General features: G+C 34.6%; 1 protein-coding gene and 1 non-coding gene across 2 annotated transcripts; one reads left to right on the forward strand and one right to left on the reverse strand.

Moving 5' to 3' along the window:
- The first annotated feature begins 9,398 nt into the window (after positions 1–9,398).
- TRNAC-GCA (transfer RNA cysteine (anticodon GCA)) lies at positions 9,399–9,470 on the forward strand. Its single transcript has one exon. It is a non-coding gene; the product is annotated as a tRNA-Cys (tRNA).
- A 357-nt stretch (positions 9,471–9,827) lies between these two features.
- Positions 9,828–14,026, reverse strand: LOC129300056 (cation/H(+) antiporter 20-like). The gene is given in 5 exon segments (XM_054938580.1): positions 9,828–10,296; positions 10,389–10,922; positions 10,924–11,259; positions 12,434–13,438; positions 13,777–14,026. Coding segments are annotated over 5 exon segments (2,439 nt in total). The 5' UTR covers positions 13,957–14,026; the 3' UTR covers positions 9,828–9,912.
- Between the last annotated feature and the right edge of the window lie 5,681 nt (positions 14,027–19,707).

Genomic DNA, 19,707 nt, shown 5'->3' on the forward strand with positions numbered 1-19,707 from the left:
AATTCATTTCTCGTCCCAAATAATCATCTAAACCTCAATAAATCAACATATATTTTCAAATCTAGTTTAGAATTTGATCCATAAGCCACAGATTCAAAGATCATTAATAAATTTATATTCTAGAACATTTATTATACTACTGACAACCTCAAAAATCATATTTATTCAACATAAATTCATCCCTCTTCTAGATCTTAAATTTTCTACCACTACAAACTCAGAAACTAAAGAAAAAGGATGACTAAGAAAAAATTTTAGAACACTTACTTAATCTTGAAAAGTTTAAAATCACACCCTAAATATTCTATTAAAAACTCTTACCTTAAAACCCAGCACCGGTGAACTTGGCTCACAGATGCTCTCTCTGCCTCAGCTCACGCACGAAAGAAGGAATGAAGAAATGAAAGGAAACGGGTGATTTTTATAAAAATTCAGTGGGTCCCACACATTTTTTTTATTTACTCTTTCCTCTCTCTTCTTCTTCTTTTTTTTATTATTAAACATAATCATTGCCGGGAGAGCACCGAAAGTTCACTCCTTCTTCCCTTTTTTTTTAATACGTTTTCCCTTTTTTTATTATAATAATAATTTAATAATATTTTTTTATTTTTTAATTATTTTTTTTAATTTTTTTTAGAATTATATCCTAAGTTAGATTTAATAATCATCTCTTATTAATTTTCTTACCTCTAAATATTATTTTTTTTCTATTAACCCAAATTAACTATTAAAATTTAAATTGAAATGTTACAGCCTTCATGTATAAAAAGGAGGGGGGTGTGTGCATTAGGAAGTATGAGAGGCTAAGATGCAATTTAGAGGAAATTGCAACTTTTGGCCTAAAGGTTTGAATAATTAAATTCAAACCTATATTTTTTTTAATATAATTTTGGGACTCACAATTCCATTTTTATATTATTTTTCTCTCTTCCTCTCATATTGCTCGGCGTTTTCTCGCAAGGGGAGATTATTTTCTTTTTCTTCAGGTATGTTCTAACTTTTCTGTTTAGATTAGCATTTAAAAATTTATTTAATTACAAAATTAATTTTATAGTTATTTTCTAAATAATATTAGCTTTCTAGTGATATGATTATTTTGTAGGATAGAGTAAATATTTTGATTAGAATTTTTTTATAAGATAGTTAATCTGATGATATGACGGATTAAAAATATAGGTTAAAACTCTTAGGGATATAATAAATATTATAGAATATTTTCTTGAGGTTGAAACTCATGTTTAAGAATTTTTGAGTTAAAATCTAGATCTATATGGTTGAATTTATGTGGAATCTGAGATGTAGGGATAAACTTATGATTATTAAATATTTATTTAAGTATGAATAGGTATTTTTGAGGTTATAGAAGAGGCTTCAGGATAATTTTAAAAATTTTTAATTTATTTTTGGACAAATTTTTAGAATATAGAAGGATGAAATTGTGATACTAGAAGTAATTTTTGAATAAAAAAATAGTTTATTAGGGTACGAGAATTTTAGAAAAAGAATTTGGGAAGTTAAATGAGGCATAAATCTTAAATTAGTATTAATATGGATTATAGATCTAAGACTTTCTAACTCTTTAAATTAGAGTTATTTATTTTAATGTAAAAGTAATATATAGTATTGTGAAATAATTATGTAGATTATATTGACAAAGATAGTGGTAAAAAAGGAGTTGTGAAGGGGAACTTGTTATTCAAGACACAAGGTAACCATTATTAATGTGTTGTGATGAGTGTGTTTGTGAATGGTTATGTGTTGACTTGTTGTTTGGAAAAACTATGAATTATTGAAAATAAATACTGTTCTATACTTATTTGAAATTATTGCCAAGTGGGTCAAAAATTTATTTTTATTTATCATGATGAGATATTATTGTTCAGATATATTCCTGTTTGGATATTTGAATGATGCATGACTTGTCAGGGTATTTTAATGTATGGTGTTAATGGGAATTTCTGTTCGGTTAATTATTACCACGTGGTAAGCCCTCATTGGACCCAATGAGTGGCGTGTCGCTTGGTCCAACTCACCTTTGGCCGGGTGATTTGGCGTCCGAGCATGGCGAAAGGAAGATATAAGGTGTAGTCATACAAATTAAATACTTGTTCAGTTTGTTTGAAAATATTGTTCGGTTAAATGTTTTGTGTGCCCACTTAGCAATCGCATGATTAGTTACAATCGCATGCATCATTACATATTAATTTTTAGTTACTGGGACTTTTAAGTCTCATTCCCCGTGGTTAATATTTTTATAGGATCGAGTCCGACCGAGAAATAGACGTTATAATGTTAATGCTAGGTTTATAGCCGGTCCCAAGCCCGGGTAAAGGAGGAGGGTTGTGTTAGGCCATCAACAGCCAATGTAAAAATTTGTTGAATCTATCATGAACATGGACAATAGACGTTATAATGTTAATGCTAGGTCGTTGCCCGAAAGTAACGCGCTGCATGGCTCGAGTACAGTGATAAGTGAGTTAGAGCCGCTGCATCGGCGCCCGGATGTAGTGTTAAATGAGCAAGGGCTACCGCGTCATTCTGGACGCACGCGGCTAAAGAAGTTAGTCCATAAGAGCAAAATTAGATTTGGTACTTGGAATGTTGGGACATTAAATTGTAAATCTGTAGAGGTTGTAGGGGTTATGATTCAAAGGAAAATCAATATCCTTTGCTTGCAAGAAACAAAATGGCGTGGAGAAAAAGCTAAGGATATTCAAGGTTTCAAACTTTGGTATACAGGAAAAGTAAGTGCACGCAATGGAGTAGGCATCATTATAGATAAGGAGTGGAAGAAGAACGTTGTAGAAGTTAGCAGAATTGGAGACAGAATTATTTCTTTAAAAATGATAATTGGACGTGAGACTGTTAATATTGTTAGCGCTTATGCGCCGCAAGTCGGGACAGAAGCCAGTCTTAAGGAATTATTTTGGGAGGATCTGGAGGGGTTGATTCGACACATACCACAGAGTGAAAAGATTTTTATTGGAGGAGACTTTAATGGGCATGTCGGGAGGGAAGCTGGTCAGTATGCGAGGGTGCATGGTGGTTTTGGTTTTGGAGAGCTAAACAATGAAGGGCAAACTCTTCTTGATTTCTCATTGGCGTATGATTTTAAGATTGCCAACACTTGTTTCAAGAAGAGAGATGAGCATCTCATCACCTACAAAAGTGGAGCCTCAAGGTCGCAGATTGATTTTCTTTTGGTTAGGAACACAGATAGAAAACTTTGTAAAAATTGTAAGGTGATCCCTGGAGATGCTGTAACGACACAACATAGGGTCCTAGTCCTTGATGTGTGTATTATGAGTAAAATCCAAAAACGTCGACAAGTAGTAACACCAAGGATTAGGTGGTGGCAATTAAAAGGTGAGAAGCAAGATATTTTCAAGCGAAATCTTTTGGATAAAGGAATTTGGGATTCTCAGGGAAGTGCTAACATCATATGGGAGGATATGGCTAAAAAGATACGGGAGGTTGCAAAAGTAGTTTTGGGAGAATCGAAAGGTTCTGGTCCGAGAGATAAGGAGTCTTGGTGGTGGAATAATAGTGTACAGGACAAAATCAAGTATAAGAAGAACTGTTTTAAAGCCATACATTTGTGTAACAATGAGGAAAATTGGGAGAGGTACCGTATGGCTAAGAAGGAAACTAAGAGAGCTGTGGGTGAAGCTCGTTCTAAAGCTTTTGAAGAATTTTATAAGAACCTTGAGACGAAGGAAGGAGAGCAAAATATTTATAAGATTGCCAAGAGTAGGGAAAGAAAATCAAGAGATCTAGAACAGGTAAGGTGTATTAAGGATGAAGAGGGAAGAATTTTAGTTACAGATGATGAAATTAAAAATAGATGGGAGACTTATTTTTCTAAACTTTTCAATGATGGAGAGGATTCATCTAGTAACTTGGAGGATTTAGTAACTGGTGAAGGAAACAAAATTTGTCATTCTATCGAAAAATACGTGATAAGGAGGTAAAGGAAGCTCTTAAGAAAATGGCAAATGGTAGAGCTAACGGACCTGATTGTATATCTATCGAAGCGTGGAAATGTTTAGGTGAAGAAGGGGTGAGATGGTTAACTAAGTTATTTAATGTGATTTTACGGTCCAAGAAAATGCCTGATGAGTGGAGGAGAAGTACATTAATTCCTATTTATAAAAATAAAGGAGATATTCAGAATTGTACTAACTATAGAGGGATTAAACTCATGAGCCACACAATGAAATTGTGGGAGAAAGTAATTGAGCACAGGTTGAGATTGGAGACAAGTATTTCTGAGAATCAATTTGGTTTTATGCCAGGTAGATCAACTACAGAGGCGATTTATCTACTAAGGGGATTAATGGAAAAGTATCGTTGTAAAATAAAGATCTACACATGGTTTTTATTGATTTGGAAAAAGCTTATGACCGTATACCAAGAGAAGTGCTTTGGAAAGCGTTGGAAAAAAAGGGAGTACGGATTGCTTATATTAAAGCCATACAAGATATGTATGAGGGGGAAAAACTAGTATAAGAACGCCTAGTGGTCAAACAAAGGATTTTCCTATAAAGATTGGGCTACATCAGGGATCATCTCTGAGTCCTTATTTGTTCAACTTGATTTTAAATGTTTTGACGGAACATATTCAAGAGGAAATCCCGAAATGTATGCTCTTCGCGGATGATATAGTTCTTATAGCAGAGACAAGAGAAGAGGTTAATTGCAAACTTGAGTTATGGAGGAGGACATTGGAGTCGAAAGGTTTTCGTCTGAGTAGAAGTAAGACGGAATATTTATATTGTAAATTTGATAAAGGACTATTCGAAAATAATTTGGAAGTGAAATTGGGAGATCAAATTATACCTCAAGTGGAAAAGTTTAGATATTTGGGAGCCATTATCCAAAATGATGGCGAAATCAGTGGAGATATTTCACATAGAATTCAAGCTGGGTGGTTTAATTGGAGAAAAGCTAAAGGAGTTATTTGTGACCGTAAGGTGCCTAATAAACTTAAAGGAAAGTTTTATCGTACTGCTATCAGACCGGCAATGTTATATAGTAGTGAATGCTGGGCTCTAACGGGACAGCAAGAGCATAAAGTTGGAGTAGCAGAGATGAGAATGTTACGATGGATGTGCGGACATACACGTAAAGATAAAATTCGAAATGAGCACATACGTGAAAAAGTGAGGGTGGCACCTATTGAGGAAAAAATGGTAGAAAATCGGTTGAGATGGTTTGGGCATGTACAAAGAAGACCAAGGGAGGCACCAGTGAGAAGAGTGGAACATATAACTTTGAGTCCGATTAAGAGAGGTAGAGGAAGGCCTAAGAGAACACTCTTGGAAGTTGTTGAACGTGATCTCTTAATTAATAATATTTCTAAAAGCTTAATAAATGATAGAGCACAATGGCGTCTTGCAATCCATGTAGCCGACCCCACCTAGTGGGATAAAGGCTTGTTGTTGTTGTTGTTGTTGTTGAGTCCGACCGAGAAAGCACCAGAGGTGTAACTATGGTGTGTGAGACACCATCTTTTACGTTGCCTCTTATTTTGGATTATACAATGTATCTTGTGCCAACTTAGGACATATCTTCTTTGTGAAGCATGTAAACTCTAATCCTTTTTATTAAAAGTATTTATATGACCAAGAGGATTATGTCTGTCCCTCTTGATTTATGATCTGATTTGAATATCATGACATGAGGATTATATATGTCCCTCATGGTTTTAATTGCCTTTTTTGGATATTTTAAGACTTGCGTTATGTCTTGGATGTATCATGGTAAGAAAATTTTCTACCATGATAATGGTTTTAATAATTTGTGAAAAATCGGTTTGTAAGTTTTGAGTGTGTCACACCCAAGGTACTCGCTCTCCATTCTCTGATCATGAATTCCTCCTTCTTAAATTTAGGGCATCATAGTTGACATAACCTACATGGTTCCTATAGGAAACTAGTGATCCCAAGCAAGCATGCTCACATATGTTGTATCTTAGGGGAAATAGACATAAATGCATTGTAATCAAATATGCTAGCCATCATGAGCAAATCTCAATGGAAACTACACCACATGAATTTTTCTATAACACCCTTACCCATGTAGGTGAACTTTCACCTATCCATGATCATACAGCATGCTTATGTTACTTAATGACATTTCACAAATGTAAATTTGATTAACTTATCGCACAATCAAGCACACACTATCAGGCCAAAGATAAGTAACTAATATTTAAATTTCATGCTAATATCATAAGCTCATGCTCCATGACATATTATCATCGTATAATTTAACAAATTTATTCATGCACAAGATTACCCTATCAAATTATGTGTTTATAGTTAAATTCTTAGCATCATGCTATGATAATCAATCACTTAATCTTTTATCCACATCCCCGCACCAATGGCTATAAATTCACATGCCCATAATCGTGTTCAATAAGATTACATCAGTTACAATGCCATCACCACATCATGCTTAGCAACCACATGAACTTTATTCCATCATTCTGTACAACTCATATCATCAAACAAGCTCACAATTACAAGTCACACAATTCATAATAATCAATACCAACATACTTACATATCCACATCATTATATTTGTCACGATCAATAACATACAACTCATAATTGCAAACAATAATTATTTACAATAACTTAACTCCTGGTTACCTCTACTTTTATTTTATCACCCCAAGAGTACACTTTGAATGTTGAGAGAGCTTCCTAACAAACACAATAAGCTCTAAACAGTCAATCTACAATTTATAATTATTAGACAACATTGATGACTAATCATCACCAATTAACCTTAATCACAATTAAAGCCTTAAACCCTTATTAAATGTGATTAAGCAAAAACAACCCAACAACTCATTTTCACTAACTTATTTAACTTCCATTAAGTTTAATAAACACTGTTAACTAACTTCATTAGCATAAACTTAGTTATTTATCATTAAGGTTAACTTTAAACCCTATATTAATGGCCATTAAAGTTGCTAACAAACAAGCCCAAAGGTAGATACAGTTAATAGCATCCATAGACTCTAATAAAGTCCCAATGATGGCTAAGACTTGGATCTAGGTTCAGATATTAGCTTCCCAACCCAAAGGTAGTAGAAAACACATAAATAAAGTTAGAGAATAGTATATAAGACTTACTCAGTAATTTAAAGGCCCTAAATCACCTTAAATTTGCTCTACCATGAAACAATAGTAGAGTACTTTCTCAAGTGCTTGGATTCTCTTTTGAAAACTCTCCCTTTTTGCTTGAATGAGTTGCAAAATTAGGATTTCAATTTTTGTCATGTCTGTTGCAACAAACTATACCATCTGCCATCATAGATGGCCTAACACAATCCAATAACCTCTTTAAGCCCCTTACAAGCCTCATATAGTGTCTAATAGGCCTAAATAGCCATCCAAACTCTAATATTAACTTATAATCACCCTAACTAATTAATTAACCACTTAATTAATTACTCTAACTATTGGATTACAATTTGAAATGTTACAAAGAGTATCCTTCCTTCCCATCTTGTAAAGGTCACACTATTATCAGCACATAGACATCTCTTTTTTAGGAGAAATTTTAGCAAATTATCTCTATATGTAAGCTAAAGCAAGGTTTTGCACTGGTAAGGTGCTCTTACCTTCTAAATTCTCCCCTAGTAAAAGTCCAGTTGAGGCTCAATGGTAGAGATCATATCATATACAGACTTCACAGTGAAAAGCCCACTCTTCTCCCTTTGCCATTGCATACCTTTATCAATCACCTCCATCCTAACTTTCAATTTCTCTCGATAGCTTTAATACCAACCTAAATATTCAACCTAAAGTGCTTAAGATTAATTTTTAGACTGACATCATTTCCACATTTATATGTGTTTCATAATACCTGTACCTATAAATTTTCTCTCTACTTAATCAGTCCCCAACCAAGCTTTATGAACAAAGCATGATTTTGACACCTTACAAGATGAAGACCCATGCCTCTCTATTTCTTGAGCTTACATATCATCCTATGCCATGAGATAAATTGTCCCATGTTCCACCATACTGCCCTAAATGAAGTTACGATTGCAACAATTAATGGAATCATAAGAACTAACAGAAAAAAGGAAGTCTACATATCATGACTTAGAATGGTTGTCATCACAGATGAGACCAACGTAGTTCTACTTGCAAGTGACATAGATGTCAGATTCCATTTAGCCAACCTAGACCTTACCTTATCCAAGCTGCCATAGTAAGCATCAGAGGAGAGGAACACCTAAATATTTTCTAAGATCTATAGACTCTATAAAACCCAGACACTAGCTCAGCTTGCTACACCTATTATGGTTGACATTCTTAAAGAAGAACATACTAGTTTTGAAAGCATTAACCTCCATACCTAAAGTAGCACATGATATGTTCAAATGCTCAAAAATAATTCTTGCTTGTTGAATGGAGGCTTTCGCAATAAAAGAATACCATTCACAAAAAATAGATGTGATATAGGAGGACTGGATTTATTCAAGTGAATAGGCTTCTAAATTCCTTGGTTGACCTTTTCTTGAATGAGATGAGCCAATTTCTTCATAGAAATCGCAAAGAAATAAGGTGACATGGGATCCCCTTGCCTCACCCTTTTGGATGAGTTAAAAAATATTTATTTTTCTCCATTCCAGAGAAGCTAGAGATTAGCTATTGAAATAGTCAAATATATCGAATCCACTAAGAATCTTGATAGATTCAACTTATGTAAGCAATTAATAACAAAATTCCAATTCACCAGATAGTAAACTTTCTCCAAATCAAATTTAATTGCCATGAAGCCCTTCTTCCCTTTCATATTACTCATAAAATCAACAACCTCTTGGATCACAATAATATTATTTAAACTATGTTTCTCCGAGATAAAATTGTATTGGTTAGATGAAACAATATAAGGTAGAAAAACTCAAGTTTTAATAAAATCGCTCTTGTATGCTCGTAAGTTAATCCGTACTAAAGCACTTATTAGAAAAATCACTCCCATAAGCCAACATACAAGAGCGCTATATGAAGTACTTTCGTACAAGCGCTCTGAAAGGCAAAACATAAGTACTCTTGTAGAATTTTTTTTTGTGGTAGTGCTCTAACGTTTTAGAGATTATTTGGTGATAATTTTATAAATTATATTGCCTAAAATCCCTTACCATTTAAGGGGGATCTATTTTTAAGAATAAGAACAATCAAAGTGCCATTTACCTCTTTGATATCTTTGAGAACAGAGAAAAATCCGCTGCGCGTAGCCCTAACACTTTCTGGCAGCTTCGTACTTTCGAATATGATGTTCTGCCCCGCTGATTAGAATTTGTGATATGTAATTGTGGAAGTCGGTTAGGAATATAAAATCTGGATTATATCCCCCACACAAATAAGGGTCCTTAGCTCAGTGGTAGAGCATTTGACTGCAGATCAAGAGGTCACCGGTTCGAACCCGGTAGGGCCCTTATGTTTTGTTTTTTTTTTTTCCTTTTTAGAAAGACATCATTCCAAGAAAAGATGAAGCAAATCCAATATTCTGGGCTGTCTCAAGATTAACAAAGATAAAAAATCGAAAATATTCATTAGTTACTTTATCAGATTTGTTTTTTTTTTCCCCTTTTGACAAGGTGCTTTGGCTAGTTATTCGAGCTAAATTACAATCCTGTTGAATTAAAGTATTAGGAATTTTGTTTATTATGATTTTGGTGCAGGAGTCTTTTGATAGGTAAAATAAACACGATGATGGTGTTTGGTTAAAATCGAAATGGATGCGTGTAGGTCATCGGCCAGAAAAAAAAAAAAAAAAAGAATCACACATGCAGTTCGTGAAACTAATACATAGATTATAGAAATTAAATCTCCAGGTAGGAGTTTATTTGTCTACAAACACACACACACACTATATATCTAAACAGATGACTCGATGGTTGTAATCGCTTCTGTAATCACGGATCTCCTCTCTCTATCTACTTTTTTGAAGGTAGTCTCGTTTGAATCTGCGAAATCTTGGTCCTGCACGACTAACACTGAGCATGTAATGCCCTGATCCACAGAAGACAAGAGACCTCCAATGGGTCCCAACTCCGCGTGCTCCATCTGTGAATCTTCTAACTTAGCCTCCATGGTTGATCCCACGCATTGTTGACTCTTACCCACTATTAGTAGCTCGTACTCCATTCCCTTCCCTATTGCCAGCACCTCTTCTGTCATGTTGCTTTCGTTCTTCTGTATGACTTCCACTCTCTCATGCCACTTAGCTCTGAAGTCGGCCATGGCCGCGTCATCCAGCTCCTGTAATATTAATTTTCATGACCATCAAATTTGTCAGAATGTTTACATTCTTGTTCCTCTCGTAGGAAAACTTATATATATATATATATTACCTTCTCTGTTTCCGCAATGGAATTGGATGCTTTTGATCTGTGATCACCAACGAACCTCACAACAATGAGTCTTATTAATAGGTGCTCTAACATTCGACTTCCCAGCTCTAGAGCCTTCCGACCATCTGGTCCGCCGGTGAAGACTATGCACACCCTCTTGACGGCCCCAGTGGTACCGGCCTGTGTTGCTTGCTCCGGCCGACAACGCAACCCGCAACGGTGGACCAGAACTGAAACAGGGCATGGTGAGTACTGAAGCACTCTCTGATTCACTTCTCTCCATCCCTGTCCTATGTTCTCTATTGCATCCTCATCGTCTCCTCTCCAACGCATGTGGAAGGGCAATATAACGAAGGCAATCCTTTTCGCTTTTGCGATGTGGCAAATGTCCTCATGCATGGTTGATAATGCAGAGACGGCTGTCAAGTGATGCACGGTGATTTGACCTACTTGACCATGTGCCTGAAACGCGCTCGCAATCTGGTCGTGCATTGGTCCTCGTCGGAACCGGTTGATGAGGGGGAAACCGTTTTTTTCGGGTGCGTTGAACCATGAGGATGGAGGAAGAGCGATCGGTGAGTTCGACGAGATGCATGACGTAGAGTTTGAGCTGGGATCTACTGGTGGCTCGGATTGTTTCGATGAAGTTGATGAGGGAGGGTATGTTACCTGGTCCATGGATACATGCGAGAATCCGAAGGTCCTCTTGCATGTCGGAGAGAGGAGGCAGTTGGCGAGCCTTGTGGCGGTGGCTGATCTGAGAAGCAACTGCTCGTGCGGGTTTATATATGGCCATTACGGTCGGGGTCGTCATGAAGGTTGTGAAAAGAGCCATGAGCACCAGGATGGTGAACATTTCGTCGTTAAGGACCTGCTACGTCAAATTAACAATGGTGAAGTTCTGTAACATTAATCGAAAAGAAAATAACCAGTAATTAGCAAATATTATAGCAAATGGGTTTGGGCATTTCATAGTTAATATCGTGCACGTTTCAGATTGAAAACTGTTCGTTAAGAAATGTTCGCTTCATTTGATTCTTCTATTTTGATTTACCATATCCCAATATTCTCCGAAGAATATATGTGTTTACTTGACAAATTAAAATCAGGGGACAACATGTTTTAATCACCTTGTCATTTGTTAATGAGTTGTAGCGTAGCATCTTTCTGGCCCCCATTACTATATAAGATGCTATATATTCTCCCACATTAATCTACAATCTGAGCCTTTTTTTTTTTTTTGGCCAACTATATGTATAGTGACCTGTTAAGGCCTTGAGTTTTAAGCAAGAGATAACATAAACTATTCATCGATAAAAAGTATGCAGATTCAACATTTCTCTTTTTCTTCCGCCTATAGCACTGAAATTTGGTGATGATCGGTGCATCACTTATGGCATCTAGAATCCATAATGATAATAATCAAACTTCAATTGGACAAGATGAAAATGACAGCACAAGCTGAAAAACAGGTTTCTGATGCCCATTACATTACAAAAGCAAATTAAAGCGCGCATGTTTGTTCTCTGCATGTTTGTTCTCTCCTTCATTACTCGTGTTATTAATTATACTGTCTAACTTTCGTTATTATGTGCCCATATCCAAGGTACTTAACTGTAGTATCTCACCGATTTAACGCGCAGTCACTTTTAGAAAGATCAGTTTCAATTATATCTTATATTTTTCATCTGAAGTTTAATACAATATTACGACTTCAAAGTTATTACAGGTGTAAAATTTATTCCAAGCAATATGTGGTAAAAAAAAAATGTAAATTCACCGGTGCTTGACCCCGTTCAAAAATGCAGAAGTAACATATTGCATGTATTTTAAAGATTAAAGGACCAAATAATTAAAAGTAATTATTTATGATAATCAATTTAAAAAAATTCATCATCTATTTGCAAAAATTAATTTTTATAGATGGAACTTGTGCGACATAAGCGAAGAAATCTCATAGTAATATTTGTTTTATCAACAACAAATTCCGGTGAAACAATTGATATGCATGTATATTTATGTGATAAGAAAGTTGATGTGCGCACCTTCTTTTCCTTGCCAATGTTGAGAACGATGAGCTCCACCAAGCCTTTGGTGTTCATCAACACTCCAAGAGCCAAAGATTCCCTCGCCGGAATCATACACATCATACACACCAAAAAGGTCCCAAAAATCTTCCCTGCACTCGCCGTCAATATGATCACCGACAATAGCCCCCACGCCTCCACAGTCTTCATCTTCCCCACATCAGTCTTCAACCCGCTCGACGCAAAGTACAGCGGAAGCAGCAAGCTCGACACAAAATCCTCAATCCTCTTTGTCAACCTCCCTGCAAATTCTCCTCCTTTTGGTATTGTAAGCCCGAACACAAAGCCCCCGAATATTGAGTGTATCCCTATGAGATCAGTCATGAATCCTGAAAGCAACACTCCTCCAAGGGTTAAACATATACAGGCTTCGTCCAGGACATCGTGTTCCCGTGAACACTGGCGGGCCACCCAGCCCATCATGGGCCGGACGATGAGTAGCATGAAGATGACGAAGGCCGCGCCGGAGATGAGGACCCAGATTGATATCAACGGGCTTTTATGGCCTCCACCGGCTAGAGCTACCGCGAGGGCCAGCAAGATCCAGGCGGCAACATCGTTGAAGGCTGCGGCTGCCATGGCCGTTTCACCCACTTGGGTTGTTAGGAGCTTGAGCTCCGCTAGAATGCGAGCGAGAACAGGGAAGGCGGTGATGGAGAGGGAGACGCCCATGAACATGAGGTGCTGGATGTAGCCGTTGAAATGGATGACTTTCTGGAGGAGAAAGGTGACTCCCACTCCGAAAAGGAAGGGGAGGAATATTCCGGCAACGGCGATGCTCAAAGCTTGCTTGCCGCTGCGGCGGATGCAGCGGAGGTCAAGCTCCAGGCCCACCAGAAATAGAAAGAAGAGGAGGCCAATGCTTGCGACTGATTCAAGTATCGGAGTACTCCATGACGGGAAGACGAGATGCATGAAATCTTTGTTGCGGCCAATAGCCGAGGGTCCAAGTAAAATCCCACCCTGCCATAACGTACAAATTATAATATATATCAGCATCTTGGGTGCACAGGTACACGCATATGTGTAAATCAAGGTCAAATTAATCCACAAAAATACATTTTTAGTCCTAGTTCAGAAGTTCATGCACTGATTTAATTCTGACCAAGCAAGGGTCATAGTTAACTATATCATAACAATTTGATTAGAGATAGTACAGTAAGATTAAATTGATTAATGGTGGCAGCGCAAGCGTATGTCTCTCAATGGTATTTTACTGAGCAAAGTGAGACCGAAAGGAGAATTAATTAAAACAGTGCGAAAAATATGTATATATACGGAGGAAATTAATGAGCGCTCACAAGAATCTCGGCAACGACTTTAGGTTGACGAAGGGGTTTGAGGAGGAAGGTGAAGAAGCGGCTCACGGAGAGGACGAGGGTGGTTTGAACAATCAACAATGGGAAAGCATAGTTCAAAGGGTTATCGCCCTGCCAAGCTCCATCCGACGACGTTTTGATGGTGGTCATGTTGACCGTCATGACTGTGTAATATATATATATATATATATATCTCAGTATGATCACTCGGGGAATTAAACCTGTATATGGGCGGGGCTACTTAGTAATGAGAAAGTGTAGGAGGAGTGGGGTTTTATAGTGGATGAGTTTGGGAACATGCCAAATAGTCGCGCAATATTCGTGTAGTGTTATATTGTTATGTTATAGTGCAGATAAATGAGAAAATGGTGGAGAATAAAGATAAGGCCAAGAATATAAGTTAAATAAACAGATCCACTTAAAAGCTAAGCCCGCCCATTTTTCTGGCGCCTCATTACTCTGATATCAACATCAACAGAAAAAAGGATGCACTGATGATCAAGTTGGTGGGGATTAATCATATATATGGCCCCCTCCTTCTCCCCAAAGAGTAAGGATGAACATCTCAAACTCAGCTTGTGCGAGTTCACTGTGGATGGATATCATGACATGCATTATTGGCAGCCTGATCAGTCTCCTACAATGTTGACAAATCCCACAATAATACTCCATGGAAATAATTTCATATCTTTGATCAGTGGTCAATTATTTATTCCTACACTTGCTGGAATCTAAAATGCTCTTTTCTGTTTTACATATTAATAGTGTGGATTATTACACGGTACAAATATGAACTCGCTCAAGCCATTAGCTTTGTATTGAGATTGATAGATTGGGTTTGATGTGTATAATCCACACACACACACATGTTCTGTTTGCGTATGTAAAAGAAAGAAGCATTACACCAAGAAAAAAGAAAGAAAAAAAAAAGCAATATATATAATTTTGAATAGATGATAGAATGATATCAAGGATTTAGAGTAAGATTTAGATTCAGTGAATAATCTAAACCTACTCATTCAATAAATGTCTTATGTGACATGATAATAATGATTCCAAAATCAAATGGCTATAAAAGATTTGGTCATATAATACTCAAAAGATATCCAAGCTCATATTTTTGAAGGGACAACATATTTGAGGAGATTAAGAGCCTCTCATAACCCTCTTTCTCCTTTTTTCTTCTCATCTCATCTCCACCCTTAAATAACAAAACAAATGGTTTAGATTTAATTGTTTTATAAAATAATTATCATAATATCATATAAAAATAAATAAATAATTTAAACAGTTAAAATTGAACCTACACAGTTCAAAGTTGTATATTATGATCAAATTTGTTTATGAATAACATTTTTTATTTATCTCATTACCGTTCAAGTCACATTTTAACAGTTTAAAATTTTTTGTTTATTTTTCAAATATAATAATATGATAATTGTTTTATTCATTAATTAACTCTGAAGAATTCATTTCTTATTAGGGATGGGGATGGGATGAGAAGAAGGAAAGGAGGAAAAGCGAGGAGGAGAGTATCTGCATCAAGCCTGTTTAATGGACGGTGCATATTAAGCTACATTATGTCTTAAGTGGCAATTTTGGAGCTGTAAGATAAGCTTGAATGGTCATGATTCACAGCCGCGCTTGGACGCGGAGTTACAGAACGCAAAGAGGATCTACTTCCGTGAGGAGTTGCCTTGATCGCGGGGTTGTTCTGAAATTTTAAAGTATTAATAATTTTTAAATATTGATAAAATCAAATGACTATACTAAAAGCATTCATTGAGTAAATTAATTTAAGTCACTTATCAAATTCAAATTCCTAAGTGCTTACTTCAATAAAGGTTGTAAACGGAACCAGCTAGATAGCTCACATCTTTCGCATATATGACATTACATTTATAATTATAGATTTAATCTTCTAAAATTGGGTTCGGTGAATTTAAATATAAGTTTTCCTTGTTTAGTATTTTTTCCCATTTTATTATTTTTGATAAAATACAAAATCTTCTCTCTTTCTTTAAAAAAAATTACAGAATTTATCAATCCCAACTTCAAAAAATTTAAATCCTGTGATTATAAAACGAGAATAATTCGCATTAATTTCAACGGTCTCTACTCTTACTCTCTAGCGTTTTCATAGACTTGTATGTATTAAAAAAATATCTATAATTAATCACCATATGCATGAATATATATCATTGTTTAACTTAGATACGGTGTTCAAATATAATGTATGTGTAGTAGTTGTAGGTGGCCAATATATGATTGTTAGTTATTATATATATGCTTCCATGTGAAGGAAATTAAACTGGCGGTTTTCCACTAACGCAATAACCAAGTCTTTTTTCTTTTTTTTTGCTGCAAATAAATTCCCTCCGCTAAGATGTAAGAAGAAAGTGACAAGAGTAATCTAACTTACTATAATTAATTAAAGCATAGATAAGTTCAAACGCATTTTAAACCTTGATGTTGTCCCTATATGACATATATTGCAGCATTTTGTAGGGAAACTTGAAACAATGTCATGCAAATGGACTGATCGTCACCGCCCTCAAAGTATAAACTATGAAGTCACTAAGAGTGTATTTAGATTTCAGTTAGGTGTAATTAATTATAAAAAATTAAGTAATATGATGATTTAAAATATAATTGATGTGTTATAAGGTATATAATTAATTTATAAAATTGATTGATAAGATTATTTAATTAGAATTAAATCAAGTAAAATCATGGTTTTGTAAAAGTACATCTAAATATTCCTTTTACATGTTAAAATTAATTATGAATTAAAATAATATTTTAAAAAAATTCAAACACCCCTTATACATACTAAAATTAATTATGAACTCAAAATCCGATTTTCTTAAAAATATCCAAACATTTCCATACATGCCAAAATTAATTATAAACCCAAAACTACAATTATTCTATAAGTTACTATTAACTGCTTTTGATTTATATTTTCAATTATATTTTAAAAATGTATCAAAAAATCATATAAAATTATTTTAAATCATCATTTTTCGGTTTATAATTAATTTTTGCATATATTGGGGTGTTTGGATATTTCTAATAAAATTATAATTTTGGTTTCATAATTAATTTTAATATATATTAATGGGTGTTTGGATTTTTTTAAGAAAAAGATGGTTTTAATTACATGATTATTTTAACATGTAATAAGAGTGTTTGGATATATTTTCATAAGACTATGGTTTTTGAACCCTAAAATTGATTAAAAAGATTATCCAAATAGGCACTAAGCGCTTTGGTCTCAAATATGGGTATTAATAATTAGTTGTTAAGTTGATTGTTTGTTATTGTTGTGTAAAGATTAAATTATATTTTTGGTTCTCTAATTTTTTTTATAAAGTTCTAGTTTGGCGCCCCTTAATTTATAGTTTCAAATAATTATTTTTTATACAAATTATTATTATTAAAAATATTAACTTAATATGTGAACATTATGGTTTAATCTAGAAATTTGTTGTTGATGAGAATCAAAGTATTAGAAAAAATGCTTTATAAAATCAAGATACTAAAATAAAATCTTATATAAAATTAAAAATTAAAAATGTACTTTAGCCTTGTGTGTAAAAATATGCTTATCACTTTCTCCCAAAATACTCCTATAGAGAGAGATCATTAAACATGTGGGATAAAAAATGGGAATTTTTTTTTGAAATTAATGAGAATAATTTGAAAAAAAAAATAAACGAGGGAGACAGAGAAAAATAAGGCCATATATTTAGAACCAATATAAATGCTTGTTGAACTAAGTCTTATAATTTAAAAGTGGATAATTGCTATATTGGAGGGAGAACTATTTTAATAATAACGACCTGAGTAATATCCGAGATCTGTGCAGTGTTTTCTTCACTTTGATGGATTAAATGTGATGATAAGGGAATTGACAGTAGTGCCCTGGCTTTGACAGGGAGCATTCATATGGTCAAGCGAATTCGAACTTCCATGGCCCGACAACATAACCTTCCCTTCTATGTAGTCACGTTTCAACAGAGAACATTAGTTGGACGAGCAAAGTTCTAAATAACTTAGTCCATAGGCGAACATATTGTATTCCTTTTCGGGCGGAAAAAAACCGGATGCCATTGCAGTCGATTTCAGCCACATGTTTCTGCCCAACTGATTTCAGCCACATGGCCAATCAATTCATTAAATTAAATTGTTTTTTTGTGCGTGCGCGTCAGTGGGTGTGTGAAAAAGTGAAGCGGGCTGTATAACTTTTATTGTGATTTTTAATTTAAATACAACTAATTTAATCCCGCACGATGTACAGGAACATTTGGCATAAAAGGATAAAAATAAAAATAATTTATAAAAATTTAAAAATTATTTTAATACATTTTTAATTTAAAATAAAATATGTTGTACTCTTTCTTTTATCTTATTATAGATATTTTTTTATTTTTAAAATTTATATAAATCTCTTTTAAAATTAATAGATATAAAATATAAACATTCGTTCTACTTTTAATATTTTATTTTCATTCACTGAGTTGTTAATTGACAGTTAAATTATATATGTATATTAAAATACATTTTTTTAAAGATAAATATAAGTGTTATCTAAAAATAATCATATTACACCCAAAACATTTGAATGATATATCTTTTATATTTTTTCATCCTTTAATTTAATGATTATTGTTAAGAAAATGATGAAGAGAAGAGAAAACTGAACTATTGATAATGAAATGATGTGATATTGACAATGAAATTAATCCTTCTCTTGAAGGATTTACCATACTAATTTGCCCACTTGGATGATTCTCAAACCCCTATTTTAGGGACTAACTTGAGGTAAGATCTATGTTAACCTCCCTCTTGAAAGTGGGATTAAACTCCCTTACTCAACTTAACAATGTAATGCCCTTTATATAGACTTTTAGAGTCACCACCAAACCTAGTGATTAACTCTAATCATTATAAGATTCCTTTATAATATTCCAACATCCCCCCTCAAGTTGACACTACTTGAACTTTTCAAAGTGTCAACTTGCAACCACACTACGAAGGGAATAACAACCATTGGAATATTAACAACTTTGATCAACTAGATATCACTTACAAATTTGGTCAACTAGACCAATATTTTCAATGCGAAATCATCATGAAGATATCTTTAACATACTCATATCTATGTTTAAACCAGAGCCTTTCATTGTCTTCCTCAAATGGACTATTGGACTAGCTCCAAAATTTAGACCTTGTATTTTGGACAACCCAAATCATTTAAACGGTGAATGCACTTTCTAGGTCTAGCACAGCACCAGGGGATATTTGAACTTGAATGTACCCACATCTTCTTCATATTGTTCTTAAAATCCTTTCCACTTTTACACGACACTTACTAATATTTGTACAATGTTTATGGCAGTCACATAACTCAAACCCATGTAACATCCTCAATTTCAAATCAAGTTAATTAAGCTCAAATAGACTAATATGTATATTAATGAGGTGTGTGGTTAGAGAGGTTAACTTATTATAATTATTGTGATTTCAGCCCTATAAGTGATGTTTGAATCGATGGCGAGCTACTCGAGCGCAAAGAAAAGGAAGAAAAAAGTAAGATTTTCTCTTTATTACCACATGCCGCACTGCATGGTCAGTTTGTCATGACGCACAGAGGAGATTTGAATCCAATGGGCTCCTTTATGCCATGCGCCATGGCAGAAGGCACCGTCCGCCATGGCACACAGCCAAATTTTGATATATCAATTTCATATTTGCACGAGAGAAATAGAAAAGAGAAAGAGTAAAATGAATAGAATGAAAGAACTTAGTTAGAGCTTGAATAGAAACTGAATTATAGGCATAATTTGGAGCTCATAAACACCAAAGGTAAGCTTCCTTACTTAATCCTTCTCTCTTTTTCCATTTTCT

Source organism: Prosopis cineraria, unplaced genomic scaffold (assembly GCF_029017545.1).
Source record: "Prosopis cineraria cultivar Desert tree isolate PC_DT_omini unplaced genomic scaffold, ASM2901754v1 PC1410, whole genome shotgun sequence".
NCBI classification, from domain to species: domain Eukaryota; kingdom Viridiplantae; phylum Streptophyta; class Magnoliopsida; order Fabales; family Fabaceae; genus Prosopis; species Prosopis cineraria.